At 36.4% G+C, this 15,705-nt stretch overlaps 1 protein-coding gene across 3 annotated transcripts in view; it reads right to left on the bottom strand.

Annotated features, from left to right (window-relative positions):
- Positions 1-15,705, bottom strand: part of bchs (WD repeat and FYVE domain containing 3 bchs) — a 1,305,514-nt gene that overhangs the window by 53,243 nt on the left and 1,236,566 nt on the right. For all 3 annotated transcript variants that reach the window (XM_090399415.1, XM_090399420.1, XM_090399430.1), the window contains exon 66: positions 5,440-5,862. In XM_090399415.1, coding sequence (XP_090255541.1) covers positions 5,440-5,862 — 423 coding nt within the window. The remainder of the gene's footprint in view (positions 1-5,439; positions 5,863-15,705) is intronic.

Here is a 15,705-nt window from a genome sequence, read left to right as displayed (position 1 = left end):
GGTGAGGGTTATTTCACGAATGACAATGCTATTGTCCATCGTGCAAGAATTGTTCAGCAGTGGTTCCGTGAGCATGACAATGACTTCTACAATCTTCCCTTGGCCACCACAAAGCCCACATCTGAACCCATGTATGGGACATAGAAAAACAGATCTGGGAGCAAAGTCCTCTTCTGTAAAACTGGAGCTAGTTAAAGAACTGTCTAGTGAACGTCTGGTATGTTGTAGACGTAAATGCAATCTGATACTTTGTGGAATCTATGCCAAACTGCACGTGTTGTAATTTGGGCTAAAGGAGGTCCAACATAGTGTAGGTTTTGAAAAAATGGTTCACAAAAAACAAGTATACAAAAAATGGATAAAAACCAGTTGTAAAACAATTACTGAAAAAGTGCAAAATGTTCATGAAACATAAAAGAAAAGTATTAAAAGAGTATATACAAAAAAACAACAACAATGAACAAATTGTAAATAATCTATATACAGTAAAAGATGTCAATGATTTTTAAAAATTTGAACAAGAAATATCTATTGCTTTTGTTTTTAAATCAGCCTGTGTGTATATGGCTCAAACAGATTGTGAATATGGCTAAAATAATAACTATACTCAATGAAACGAGGACAGTCAATTAAAATATGATGAATGGAGAGTGGCATTACAAAACTCACATACAGGCATGTTATCATCCCCTAAGTGGGAAATAGTGTGTGAGATGACCGTGACTTATGCAGAGCTGAAAAAGTACAACTTCTTCTGTTCAAATTCTGCACCAGTCTGCATGAGGGAATGACTAGACTGCCATAATTTAATTTCAGGCTTAATTTGGTAGTGCTTATTATTAGTCTCTCTATTCCGGATGACTGCTACTAGGACAGAAGTTTGGAAATGAGCTGACCTAGCTGCAGTATGTTTTCCTTGATCTCAACATCAGAAACATATATATATAAGTGTAGTTTCTATTACTGAAAGAGGAGGTATTGGATTTGAAAGAGCACTGGATGTTCTTGTAGCTCAAAACTTTTTTATTGCCCCAAAAGAACTTTGTATGTCTGAATATATTATTTCCCTTTGGTAGTGATGCAATCTGATGTATTTTAGTGCAAGTTATATTGTATACAGCTCAGCTGTAAAGCTGATACACTCTAGAGGGATTTGTGCGGACATTACATGGACGATTTTGAACCGTCCATGTAAACAGGCACAAAATCAGAGTATTCAAGTGTATGAGTTTCAAAAGAGCTGCTGGTAAACAACAGGAGAAGTGGAAAATTTTGGTAGCTGGCTGAAATAGAAGCTACATGCAGGTATGTATGAATGTCATGGTGGGAGCATGTTTAGTGGTCAAACAGCATGTGGATGGAATTGAAGCAAAACAACTTTTATTTCTTCTTTAGTGAACAGTTTTGTATTCTTTAGTACTGTTAAAAGAAAACTGGATTTGTTGTTTTTCTGCTGTGTTTTTTTTGGGCAAGGAACTCAGGGGGATAAGAAAATGTTGCTGATGTTTTAACAAAAATCTTCCCAAGCGTGTTGGGAATCACTGCTGAAGGACAGAGAGCCAATGGGTGGTATATTGTCCTTCATTTTCTGGGTTTTGTCTCATAGTGCATTCAGGATTCACTTTGACTCTAACAGCAGGTGTATCTTGCTTGAGGTTAGCTATATTTGTAAGCAACGAAGCCTGTTGTTGGGGGTATCATCGAAAAATACATCAAACTTTCATCTGAGCTTCTTTGGCTGCTATGCATTCATCATTCAACCACGTCCTAGAAAAATGTGAAAAATGACTAGATGATTCAGGAATTGCTGCTGTTGTATCAGTGTATTGCTATCAGCAATACAGTGACACACAATAATTCCATGATTCTACAACAGGAAAGCATTGCTTCCTGTTGCAGAATCAAATTCTGCTAATGATGAGAAGGAAAATTAAGTCAGCTTGCTCAATTTTTCATCATGATATCTGTAATGAAGTGTATGGTTGCCCATGCAGGAAGGTGGATATCATGGGCAAGTGATCACTCCCAAATAAATTCTAGTTAGTTTCCTACTTGAAGAGTGGGAGAAGGGAGGGTGACCAGATAGTTAAGTCTATAGCAGTGAATGTTCAGGTAGGCATATGGAAAGCGTTACTTCCTGCATTTAGGAGAGAGTGAGAGAGATTATTGTTGTTGACCATATGCACCAACTCTTCTTCTGATGTTTGTTTGAGCACTACTCTATAGAGTGTTGTGTCCATTTAATTCCCCCACCTAAATAAGGGGATGATAACTGCAATATGACAGTGAGATTATCTTGAGAGATATTGGTGGCAGGAGGAATGTAACTATCATTTTTCCAGAAATGACAACATATACTAAAATGTTAATTATAAAAAAAACTTTAATTAATACTTTCCTATATTTCAGCAGTGTTGCATTGCCATCATCAGGGATCACAAAAATAATGATATGTGCACTCAGGCAGTAACACTGGGCAAATGAGGCTGAAGAAAGGCAATTAAAGTAGGGGCTAGAGTCCTAAATGACACCACCCCCCCAGTGGGCTGAATTGGATGTATGCTTCTAAATTAGGGACAGTCTCATGCACCCAAATTTGACAAGGTTTGGAAAGTTTTTTCAGGGTTCAAGCAGATTCGAGGAATAGCCTTTCATATTTGTGCTGCGGTGTAATAGAGTGGCCTTCTTCCAGCATATCCTGTGGTGCGTGTCCAAAGCATGGTCAGCAAGTCTTGAGCAGCTGTATTGGTGGAACCAGATATAGTCCTTGTGAACAATCGGAAATTCTTTCGAAATATTGGCTGTTCTGCCTGTTTGGCTGTAGTAGGACGCTTTGCAACTGCAAGGGACTTGGTAGGTCTAGAGAATGTGGGTGAGGTTTGGATATCCTCAACAATAAATATTATGTTGAGGATATGATCAAGTTCAAGTACCTGAACTTGACCATATCTTCAACACTTTCTTTTATTTCTAGCTTGCGGCAACCATTTTTAATTGGTAAACTGATTGTAGTATGTACCTTGTATTCCTGTTCTTTGGTTTGCTTGTTTCTACACAATAATAATGTACTGTTATTTTCAGTATGAAATATCTGTGCTTTCATTAAAGCTAATTACTGGTTTTCATGTAATTTGTTGTTTATGCATGAAGTTTATGCATAAACAACAAGTAAGAAGTTTATGTATAACTTCTTACCAATTATAAAATTCCCTCATTCACATATCAATTTATCATATGGTATTCTAATGAATACCTTTTGTAAAATAATATAAAATAAATTGTAGCATTGAATCTTCTCTTTCTCTAAATACAGCTGCCATTCTTTCATAAAAGGTAACTAGATTACTACATTGTTGAAAGGGACAAAAATACTACCCTTTTACAAATTTACTGCCCAGGTTCCTTTATTTAAAATCATCGGTCTAATGCTAATCAACCTCTACAAACTGAAGTGGAAAGTATAATAACCATGACAAAAGTATGACTTCTTTCATCAAGATGGTTCTGACTATCTTCAAACATCTAGCTCCCACTGATATCCTTAAATAAAGGTTGAAAGCAGTTTAAATACAATTATCCCCAATAAGCTGGTGTCAAAATTGATATTTTGACATAAGCTTATGGCATCCTTTATAAAACAGTGTCACAACTGTAAGAAACTGAGAACATTATAATTATAAACCATTATCACTAAGATTTCAAGCTTTAGCTTAAGAGAATGACTTCAACATTAGAATTTAAGAATTCTTAAAATATGAAAAGTATATGTAACCCTAAAACAATAATTAGGATGATTAAAATTATTTCTTTGAATGAGTAGTTTCAATGGTGGAAATTTTTTTAAAAAAAAATTATATCATATATTAGAATCTCTGACAGCAGCTGAAAGAAAGATATATTCTGGTGATCGAGGGTATGCTGAAAAGTTGTGATAATCACCATGAAGGAATAATTGAAGTGGAGCCATGTAACTTACACATTATTCTACATATCCCCACAAAGTGTTATACATTTGTTACAATGTTACTGCATCATTTGCAATCCTATAAGAAAAAAGTCTTTCCCTTGTTGCACAAGCCAGTCCTCAGCTGCAGATATAATTTAATCATCAAAGGTAAATTTTGTTCCTTGCAAGTCTTTTTTTAAGTTTGGGAATAGAAAATAGTGAGATGGTTTCAGGTCTGGCAAATAGGGTAGGTGAGGCAGACATTGAAAGCCCAAGTTGTGTATTTTCTGTTGGGTTTCATGAACAGTGTGAGCAGGTGCGGTGTTCTGCAAAAGCAACATGCCTCTGCTCAGTTTCCCACATTGTTTTTCCTTCAGTATCTCCTTCAAATCCTTTAGAGATATTGAATAAATTGTTGCTGTAACAGTTTCACCTTTTTTGAGGTACTTGGTAAGGATTACACCATCTATATCCTAAAAGACAATGGCAAGAACCTTCCCTGTTGACTTTTGGGTTCAGAACTAGTTTTGGCCATGGAAAACCTTTGAGTCTTCACTCTACTTGCTGTTGTTTGGTCTCTGGGTCACAATACAAGCCAAAAAATTTGCATCTGATTTCTCAAAATGACCCAAAATACCTTGAGATGACAGCACACATTCTCTCTTTTGGTTTGCATTCAAACATTTGGGGGACCCACTTTACTGAGAGCCTCTGCATGTCCAGAGGTTGGTGGATAATGATCCCAACTCATTTCCTGGATAACTGCAGAGTCTTTGTAATTTTTTGGCTGGTATTCATCTATCATGAAGGATCATGGCATGCATTGCATTGATGTTTTCAGGTGTGATCGCTGTGGAAGGTCTTCCTGATCTAGGGGTATCTGTTGTCTCAGGATGCCCAGTTGCATCTGACAACTATTGGATATGCTAGGGCACATTTCCCTCAAGTCTCACACAAAGTTTGGTGACTTTCAGTTGCAGACTTTTCTTGCAGCACGGAAAACTTGATAACAGCTCACGCTTCTGTGTCTTCAAATTTCTTTAAAACTTCTGACATCTCTTCTTATATATCCTAAAAGAAAAAGAACAAATTATTACAATTTGATGAAACATGGGGACAAAGGGTTTTAAGCTATGTTCTTTCTTGTGGTTATATCAGTTGCTTTAATATCATTTTTGTTCTAGGGATTTATCAGAATTTTTCACCCCCCCTCCTTGTATGGTTATAAAGCAATTAAGGATATGAGGTGAGTATATCATGTGTTCTCTGGTTGATTTGTCTGTTTTGAAAGAATAAAAACTTAAACATCCTAAATTGATTCATGGGATTCCAAACTTTTCAGGGATATGCTGTATTCTTGCCTTGCCAGTGCATTATATGATGAGTTTAACATGAAGATGGAAATTTTTTTTTTTTTTTTTTTTTTTTTTTTTTAAATCTTAACAGCAAATAATAGGACTAAAGTAGAAAATATAATTCTTAAACTTTCTTACCATCCCTTAATATCTTCTTTTGTTTTTTACTATACTTTCGTGTGATTTGGTCCACTGATTTTTCTACATCGATAGCATCACTTTCTGAAACAATTACAAAAGAATCAGTTAAAGATGTATCGGACTTGCTCATTCTCAATCCTCCTTTATTTTCATCTGAAATATCTTCTTGGACTGAACTTTTACCAGATGTAATTGTACTGCTTCGATATAAATAGTTAGAAGTTTGCACTGATGAGCAATCCTTTTTCAGATCGGGAAGTACTGGTGATCCATCAGATAGATCTCCATCCAGAGAACACTGACTGTTTAGTAGACCAGCTACTGTTTTGGAATGCTGCAGTGTTGGGTGACAAAGTCTGCCATCTTCTTGAAACTGTGAATTGCACTGTTGGCTGTTCCAATTTACTGTTCCAGTGACTTCTGAAAGGAAATTTATAATGTTAATGAAGTTAATTTTTAAATATTTAAAATTTATGTTCAAAGGAGACACAAAAATATGTAAAGACAGAATAAGGAATTACAGCAAGAGAAGAAATGATGAGAGTGCTGGTAATTATTTATTTTTTTTATTCATTTTTATTCAGTATACAAATTTACTGCCTGAATATTTGAAACAGGGAAAAAAATGTGTAAAAGGTCCAGAGATGAATAATACTGATAGTATTCAGATTACTCATCTTCAGACTGAGAGATTGCCATTATGAGTAGTCAGCATCTCTGCTTTGCAACTAGCAGGCTGTGGGTATATATCTCATTGTGGCCTGAATGTCTATTTATTTTTTTACCACAAGAGGTCATGCTAGGCAGGTTAAGTAGATTTAGCTATGCTGTAGCTTACTATCAGTTGCTGTAATGTAACAGCTGTATAGACTGAATGATATAATCACGTAATCACAAGAAAGATATTTATTTAACCAAATATTTCGGTCTGGAAATAGCAGACCATCGTCGGTGGTATTACAAGAACAGTTTAAAAAATATACAAGCTAGAATACTAACAATAGATCGTTGAAATTAGAACATGCCGCGTGATGTTATATCACTAAGTATGAAACGAAATATTTTGAAGTAGAAACATGATTGAATTTGCTATTTAAAAAAAAAAAAAAAAAAAAAAAAAAAAAAAAAAAAAAAAAATTAATGAGTAATCTTGATTAGGCTTTCCCAGATTTTTGATATAGATATGCAGTCATTACGATTCAGGTTGGGATGATGGAGCAAGGCCTCCACGCTTTCCTTGAACAAACGTTCGAACCTATAACGGGATCTATGTAAGAGGCGCGTTTTGGACCAAAGGATGCTGTGGTCAGTTTCAATCCCGTGTTGAGCCAAACCAGACTTTTCAGAGATTCAATACGTCGAGTACCTATTCCTTATATCTCCGGTATTTCAGAACCTATCGCAAGAATTTTGAAGAAATATGATTTAACAGCTAAGTATTCTCCTATTAACAAATTGTCTTCTCATTTTCCTTCTCCTAAAGACAAACGCTCAACTTTATCTCTTCCTGGAGTTTATCAAATTCCTTGCAACTGTGATCTCTCTTACTTTGGACAGACTGGACGTTCTCTTGAAAAAAGAATCCAAGAACATCAATCATCCATTCTTCACAATAAACCTGAAAAGTCTGGTTTGGCTCAACACGGGATTGAAACTGACCACAGCATCCTTTGGTCCAAAACGCGCCTCTTACATAGATCCCGTTATAGGTTCGAACGTTTGTTCAAGGAAAGCGTGGAGGCCTTGCTCCATCATCCCAACCTGAATCGTAATGACTGCATATCTATATCAAAAATCTGGGAAAGCCTAATCAAGATTACTCATTAATTTTTTTTTTTTTTTTTTTTTTTTTTTTTTTTTTTTTTTTTAATAGCAAATTCAATCATGTTTCTACTTCAAAATATTTCGTTTCATACTTAGTGATATAACATCACGCGGCATGTTCTAATTTCAACGATCTATTGTTAGTATTCTAGCTTGTATATTTTTTAAACTGTTCTTGTAATACCACCGACGATGGTCTGCTATTTCCAGACCGAAATATTTGGTTAAATAAATATCTTTCTTGTGATTACGTGATTATATCATTCAGTCTTATGTCGCAAGTATCCTTAAAACAACAAACAGCTGTATATATTCTGAGGATGGCCTTAATGTGAAGGTCGAAGCGTAGAATTTTATTATTAAATTTTTTTTAATCTCAAATGGTTGTTGACTCTGATTCATATATAATGAGACTGTGCTTGTCTAAGATGAGCCTTGACTTCATGGAGGCCAGCATAATAATTTTATTCTGTTTGTATATGCGTGATATTAAGTGAATATTTATAAAACTCAAAATGAAGGGGATTTCAAGCAAATATAGCATTTTAGTCTACAGCAGGGGTCGGCAAACTTTTGAGATGGAAGAGACAAACCTGTCCCTCACAACAATTTAAAAATTACTCGAGAGCCATAAATATATTTTTAAAAATAAGGAAAATTTAAAGTAATATTATAGTAAATTTATAGTGATATATATAACAAGTTATAATGTTAATTATATCTTTATTAAATGAATTAAAAATCACACAAAAAATTGCTCTCATTGGTTTTAATCAGTGTGAGCAATGAGCTTGCATTTCCTTAGAAAGTTTCTGTATGTCCGGTTTGTAAATAGTCGTTTTTAATTTAAGGCATGATTCCAAGTTGGCATCAGTAATTTGGCTCCTCAATTTACATTTAATGAAATTCATGTTAGAAAATGATTGCTCACATAAATATGTAGACCCAAAGATACTGGGAACACCAAATGCAAATTTTTTCAACTCACGATATGAATCCGGAAGACTATTCCAAGTATTGAAAATCATTGAGTCTACTTTCTGTAGTTCTTTTATAGCAGTCTGCTTGCGCTGTGAAATCAGACTGCATTTTTCTTTTTCCAGTTCTTCTATTTCAGTACCAAGACATACAAATTTGGAGCTCCATAAGTCTTTGTTGGTCAAGTCCAGCAATTGTATTTCAAAATTAGCCGTGTGAATATCAAACATAGAAAAATTTAATTCCTTCACATTGGCATTAAGAGGATTTGTAATAAAAGCTAGAGTCGCGTTATTTCTGAATCCTGAAACCTTTGAAGAAAAGATTCTCTTAGGTTTAAAACTGCTGTCTTGAAATAATCTTTGTTAATGAAGGCCTCGTTTTCTTGGCGATATTGAGACAAGTTTGGGAAATGAACTAAAGTTCCCCTCTCTAAATCTTCAGTGAACAGAATCAATTTCTTTTCAAACAAAATAACTTCCTCTAGCATTGAAAAAGCAGTATTTCCCTTGCCTTGTAATACGATTGAGCTGATTCAGTTGTGATGTAAACGATAAAGTACAATTTTTGCAACCACTGATCTTCTGTTAATTCTGGATATTGAACATCCTTGATATTATTATTATTATTATTAAACAAGACCTCATGGAGTCAAAGACTTATCTAGGAGGTCCTTTTATCTCACACACATCTCATCATACCGTGTATTAAACACATTCAAACTCCTTGCAGACACCACACTCTCAGGCAAGGCATTCCAATCACTCACAACTCTGCACGAAAAAAATCTGCCTCTCACTCCCCTACTCACACCCACTTTATACAGTTTCCAGGGATGACCTTTGGTTCTCCCCTGATCTCCCACTATTCTCTGTAGAACTTCTTCACCATTGATCTTATAACAACTACTTACCAACTTGTAGGTCTCTATCATATCTCCCCTCTTCCTTCTCTCCACTAGACTCTGCAAATTACATCTTTTCAATCTTTCCTCATACTCGACATTCCAGAGGTCAGAAACTACCTTAGTCAGTCGCCTTTGGACCCTTTCCAACATCTCTTCATCCTTCTGAAAACCAGGTGACCAAATCTGGGCACAATAGTCCATGTGTGGCCTAATCAAAGCCTTATACAATGGAACAAGAATCTCCCTATTTCTACACGTCAGTGCCCTCCTCATCATTCCAGAAGTCTTTGTGTTGTCTTCACAATTTTGGCAATGTGTCCCCTAAATTTTAGATCCTTATCCACTATCACCCCCAGATCTCTTATTTCCTCTACTTCTAACAATATATTCTCACCAAGCATAAATTCTGCATCCCATCTTTGTTTTCCAAATTTTAAAACCTTACATTTTGCAACATTGAACTCACATCCCCATTTGCTTGCCCAATCACTCAATTTATTCAAGTCTTCCTGCAAGGCCACAACATCTTCACTACTCTTTATGGTTCGTCCCAACTTTGCATCATCTGCAAACAACTGAATATCTCCATCCAAATCTTTGCCAATATCATTAATATACAAGTTAAATAGTAATGGCCCTAAAACAGACCCCTGAGGCACTCCACTGGTGACTTTCCTTTTCCTGGATATTGCACCCTCATACACAACTTGTTGATACCTATCAGATAGCCAGTCTCCAATCCAATGCACTAATCTAATATCCAACATTATTTTCTGCTCTAGTTTGACTGTCAACTTATCATGAGGTACTCTATCAAAAGCCTTTGCGAAATCCAAGTATATTACTGTGTATCCTTCTCCTCTGTCCAAGGAAGCAGTCACTTTATTGTAATAAGTACTTTATTGTAATAATAAACATGACCTCCCTTTTGCAAATCCATGCTGTCCATCAAAGATTATACCATTGTTGTCAACCCAACTCTGGATCCTAGTTCTCACAAGCTTCTCCAACAACTTAACCACAACGCCTGACACACAGATAGGCCTATAGTTTGATGCTTGAGTTCGATCACCTCCTTTATGAAGTGGCACAATCTTGCCCTCCTTCCACAAGAGTGGAAGGAGGGCAAGATTGTGCCACTTCATAAAGGAGGTGATCGAGGGTGCAAGTGCAAGACTTGTATTAAAAAAATATGTCAAGGCAGGTGTCAACTCTGGCACATTCCTTCAGAATACGCGGTGATATATTATCAAATCCCACAGCCTTATTTACATTTAGTTTACTCAACTCCCCAAACACCTCTTGCTCACTTACAGTCAGTCTCTCCTCCCCATCATCAACTGCTCTTAATCTCTCCATGAAGTCACATTCACAAGATTGAAAGATCTTTATGAACTGCTCATTAAGTATCTCCACCACACATTCTGCAACAGCTGTCTTTATACCATTTCCTCCAAACAATGTCATCCTTCCATAATCATTCTTTCTTTTGCTGGCTACATATCGAAAGAACTCCCTAGGATTCTTTTTGGCTTCATTAGCTAACTGCTGTTCATACCTCTCTTTAGCTACTCTCACCAACCAAGTCACCCTCCTTGCCTGGTCTTTGTAGACTTCATGAAATTGGTTACTTCCACTTCTCTTATGCTGCCTCCACAATGCCCTTTTTCTCTGTATTGCATGCTTAATCTCTTTATTCATCCATCTCACACCTACCTTATTTAACCTTCTCACCCATGGTATACATTTAGACATTGCATCTACTAAGTAGTTTCTGAAAATCCCCCAAGCTGCATTGATCTCTTTTCCAGCTAACTCCTCATTCCATGCTACACCTGCAAGCTGTCTCCTGAGCTCTTCATAATCACCCCCCACCCTTGTAGTTCCACATATACCCTTTTTTTCACAGGGGTCCTTGCATTGCTGGCAACCACCCAGGTAATCACCTCATGGTCACTTTCACCAACTGGTGGATGATTTGACACCTCATTGATAATTGCATCCTCTGATGAGATGACCAAATCCAAGACCCTTAATCCTCGTGTGCCCTCTGTTACATACTGTCTGAGGTAGTTATCCCTCAAAAACTCAAGAAAAAACTCATTTTCTTTACTTCCAGTTGCTATCTCTTCATTCCAGTCTATATTGCCATAATTAAAATCACCCATAATGATCACCCTTTTCTTATTTGCTTGGCTTATTTGACTATACATTTCACTATCACCACCATCCACATTACCAGGTCTATAACAACATGCCACCACCAAGTATTTGATTCTATTCACCTCTATCTCACACCATACTGCCTCAAAACCACTGGCCCTATTTCCCTCTTGCATCTCTACCTTGTATGGACATAACTCTTTCTCTATCATCAACAGCACTCCCCCCTCCCTTTTTACCCCTTCTATCCTCCCGAAACACATCATACCTTTCCATCTCTATTCCTGTCAGGACGTCATCGTCATCTAACCATGTCTCACTTATTCCGACAATCCCTGGGTGCACAGACACAATTAGTGTAACCATAACCATTTCATCCGCCTTGTTTCTTATACTTCTAGCATTGGTATACAAACACAACAACTCATTTTTGGATCTACAGCTAGTTCCACTGATACCACTCACTCGATGTGATCTCTCCATGCTGGACTGGGGCTGTTTCCCTTTCTGCTTCTTCATTTTAGAACCCTTTGCAATTCCATCTGTTTCCTCTTGATCCCTGATCATCCCATTACTTTCCTGCCTACACGTGCTCTCACCTCCTCTTGGAGCATCCATCTTTCTCACGCTGTGTACCCCTGTCCACCCTGAGGAATAGTTTGATTTCATTTATACAAGATGCAGAATGCTTTAACATGTCACCTCTGGAAAGCCATCGAACCCTGTTGTACTGGAGAAGATCTGAATATTCGCTCTCCATTTCACTTAACAACTCTTTAAATTGTTGATGGTCAAGTTCCCTTGCTATAATGGTGTTGGTAATCGTAATTATCAATTCCATAATTTTACCAATTTCTTCTGTAAATGTTTGTGCACAAAGTGCTTCCTGGTGATACAATGGAAAGTAATCACTTCATGATTACGTTTTCCTTTTAAAATTGAAACAAAACCATTTTTCGTTCCCGTCATACGTTTTGCACCATTGGTTGCAATCGACATAATTTTATTGTGTTGGATATGATTTTTTTCCATGCATTCAAGGAGCATTTGCTATGTCCTCTCCACGTGTTTGGCCCTTGAGTGGCAATAATCCCAGAAGTTCTTTTCTCGGACCCTCAGATGATATATACCGCACAAAAAGGAAAACTTGGGCTATGTCATTGATGTCGCAAGACATCTACCGCAATTGATAAAGCTGAAGCCAATTTAACGTCTTCGACTTGTTGGTTGGTCACATTTGAGGACATTGTAACTGTTCTATCTGCTACTGTTTTGGCAGGTATGTTTTTAATTTTATTTTAAAATCTCTGCTTTGCTTTTGAAATCCAGAAAAAGTTCTTCAGATGCATTAACAAAAGAACATTTGCAGATGTATTCACCATCTGTGAATTGTTTTCCTCTCTTAGCGATCTCCTGACTCACTATGACGCTTGCAATATTACCATCATTGGAAGACTCTCTACAATAATTAAATACAGAACTTGATTTTTCAACATTTTTCCGAAGTTCTTCAACTGCTCTCTTTCTCGTGTCATCGACAGGATATTTACTGGCAAATGTGGCATGTTTTGTCATGAAGTGTCTCTCCAAATTTGACTTTTTGTTGGGCATCAGTTTTTCTTGGCAAATAATATAGGTTGGAAGGCCATCTGAGTTCGAGATAAACGTGAAAGATTCAGTCCATTCAGTTTTAAAGTCACGATGCTCATCTATTGTTTTTCTTAGTTTTTTTTGCGTAGCCATGTTGACAAGCACCCTAAACAATACATTTTATTTCACATGTTATATAAATACATTATATAAAAAAAATAAATAAAAAGAACTAAGTGATTATTCAAAATAATAAATGACAATAATATAAAAATATAATAAAAATAAATATCACAGTAACACATTTTATTGTAACAGTTGCATGTGAAATAAAACAAGCCATGGTAAATCGCAAGCGTCAACATATCTAAATATAATAAAACCAATATTATATATATATACAGGGTGTTCGGGATAAATTTGACAGTTTCGTAAGGAAAAAGAAAATCTTCTTTGTATCTATTAAATTTAATGAATTGACAAAAAAACATTACAGGCAGAGTTAATTACAATACTATCAACAAGATTTACTCAAAATAACCACCATTAGCATCGATCACAGCTTCAATTCTGCTTCGGAACCTCGAACAAGCTGATGCTACAGTCTCCCTGGGAAGGGCCGCAAAAACTGTTTTAATTTTATCCATTAACTGGGCTTTTGTATTACTGGAAGTGCGATTGGTGTCTTTTTCAACTGCGCCCCATACAAAATAATCCATGGGGTTAAGGTCTGGGGAGTTTGGAGGCCAAACATTTGGACTGGTGAAGTAGAAATTTTCAGACAACCATTTTTGACTTTTCCCAGAGGTGTGGCAAGGGGCCGAATCCTGCTGCCATACATACGGCCTACCATTGGCTACCCTTGTTATCCAGGGCTTGACTACAGTTAGCAACTCCACGAACAAAGCCCGAATTCCAATGCCAGGGTTCTTCAACACCTGTTCCTGCAGATTTGCGAGGAATTCTGCTGTACGAACGCAATCAGATCGTCTGCTAGGGATCTTTCTTCTTGCTACATCCTCGTAGTCACCATTGCAAGTCTCTAGTTCATGCCTGATTGTTTTTACTGTATTCAGGGAGCATTGGGCAGCAGTCGTAATATCCTTATTTTGATGGCGGGCACGAATCATCATGATACAAGTTATTCTCTTCCATGATTCAGGTGGGTTCCAGCTATCCATCCTTTCTGACATCTTGTATATGAATGAAGAAGGGTCCAAACTTTTAAATGAAGAGAAGTGTGTGTTAATACATGTAACTTACGGAAAAATATAATTAATTATAAATATGTCAAATTTATCCCGAACACCCTGTATATATATATTATACTCTCAGGGGCCCCTGTAACCCCTAAAGAGCACGTCTCCTGGGTGGTGGATAGGGGAGCCCACCATGTGTGTGTGTGTGTGTGTATATATATATATATGTATGGTGGGGTGGTCCAAATATACTGAATAAGGACTGATGGACCAACATTGCCATAAGGGGCAATCATCTTGGTTGTAAGGGAAGTGGCACTCCCATGGACCCCTAGCTGAATCTATCCTCTTCTTCTTCTACTTTGAGGAAGATCCACTTACTTTAATCTTTCCTGTAAGGCCTTATCAGCCAACTCTTCTTACTTTATGACCCTTATGCTATTAGAGTACTCAAGGGCCATGGGGTCTTTTCATTTCTGGCCTTACAACTATGCCATCTCTATAAACCTTACTATATATTTTCTATAATCTACTCTTTCCCCTTCAATATACCCTATTCCTCCTATGGGTTTGAATTCGGAAGAAGGCTAGTTCAGAAGTCTTAAGGTAGCAGCCCTACCACTGAACTATTCCATCATCAGGCTAGTCCCCTGACATGGAGAACATAACCCTACTTGTAAGCTGACAGAAAAAGATAATCGGATTGAATCTATGGGAAACGACCCTGGAATGGAAAAGGGAAAACGAAAATGGAAACGATAAAATATAATACACATAGCAAACTGGAATGTAAGAGGAATAGCATATAAAGAAATAGAATTAGACCAGTTATTAAATGAAAGAAATTTTAAAATAGCAGTAATCACTGAAACAAAAAATAAATTAAAAGGAACTATGAGAACTGAAAATTTTAATGTGATATACAGTGGAGTCGACAGAGACCAAAGAGCACAAGCAGGAGTCATGATTTGGATTCATAACTCCCTTTCAAAACAGTTAAAACATTATAAATTATGGAATGAAAGAATAATAGAAGCTAGAATAAAAACAGATAGAGGCTATTTAACAATAATTTGTTTATATGCCCCAGAAGAAGGAAGAGAACAGGATAATACTGATTTTTATAATCAGCTACAAAACATACATAATAAAATATATAAAAATGATTACATAATTTTAGCAGGAGACTTAAATGCAAGAATTGGAAACACGAAAATTAATAATAATATAGGAATGCATGGAGAACACGCTCTAAACAGAAATGGTAAAAAATTGATTGACTTTGTAGTTTATAATAACCTAAAAATAATGAATTCCTTCTATAAACATAAAGATGCCGGCAAAGGTTGGTCGATTGGTAGAGCCTCTGCTCCTAATGGCTCAGTTAAGTAAGTTTGTGTGCGATTAGTAGTTGGAAGGGATCCAATCGTTCGATGCTGTTGGCACACTCTCCCTCGATGAGTCTTTAAACTCCCTGGAGGTGTCAAATAATAATAATAATAATAATAATAATAATAATAATAATAATAAAATATACTTGGGCAGCAAGAGGATGGAAATCAATATTAGATTACTTCATATTAAATGAAAAGACATCAAAAT

This window comes from Typopeltis vanoorti, chromosome 1 (assembly GCF_054136105.1).
Source record: "Typopeltis vanoorti isolate ZY-2024b chromosome 1, IOZ_Tvanoo_1.0, whole genome shotgun sequence".
Classification (NCBI taxonomy): domain Eukaryota; kingdom Metazoa; phylum Arthropoda; class Arachnida; order Uropygi; family Thelyphonidae; genus Typopeltis; species Typopeltis vanoorti.
Note: the sequence above shows the minus strand (reverse complement) of the source record. Positions and strands in the feature narration are given on the sequence as shown.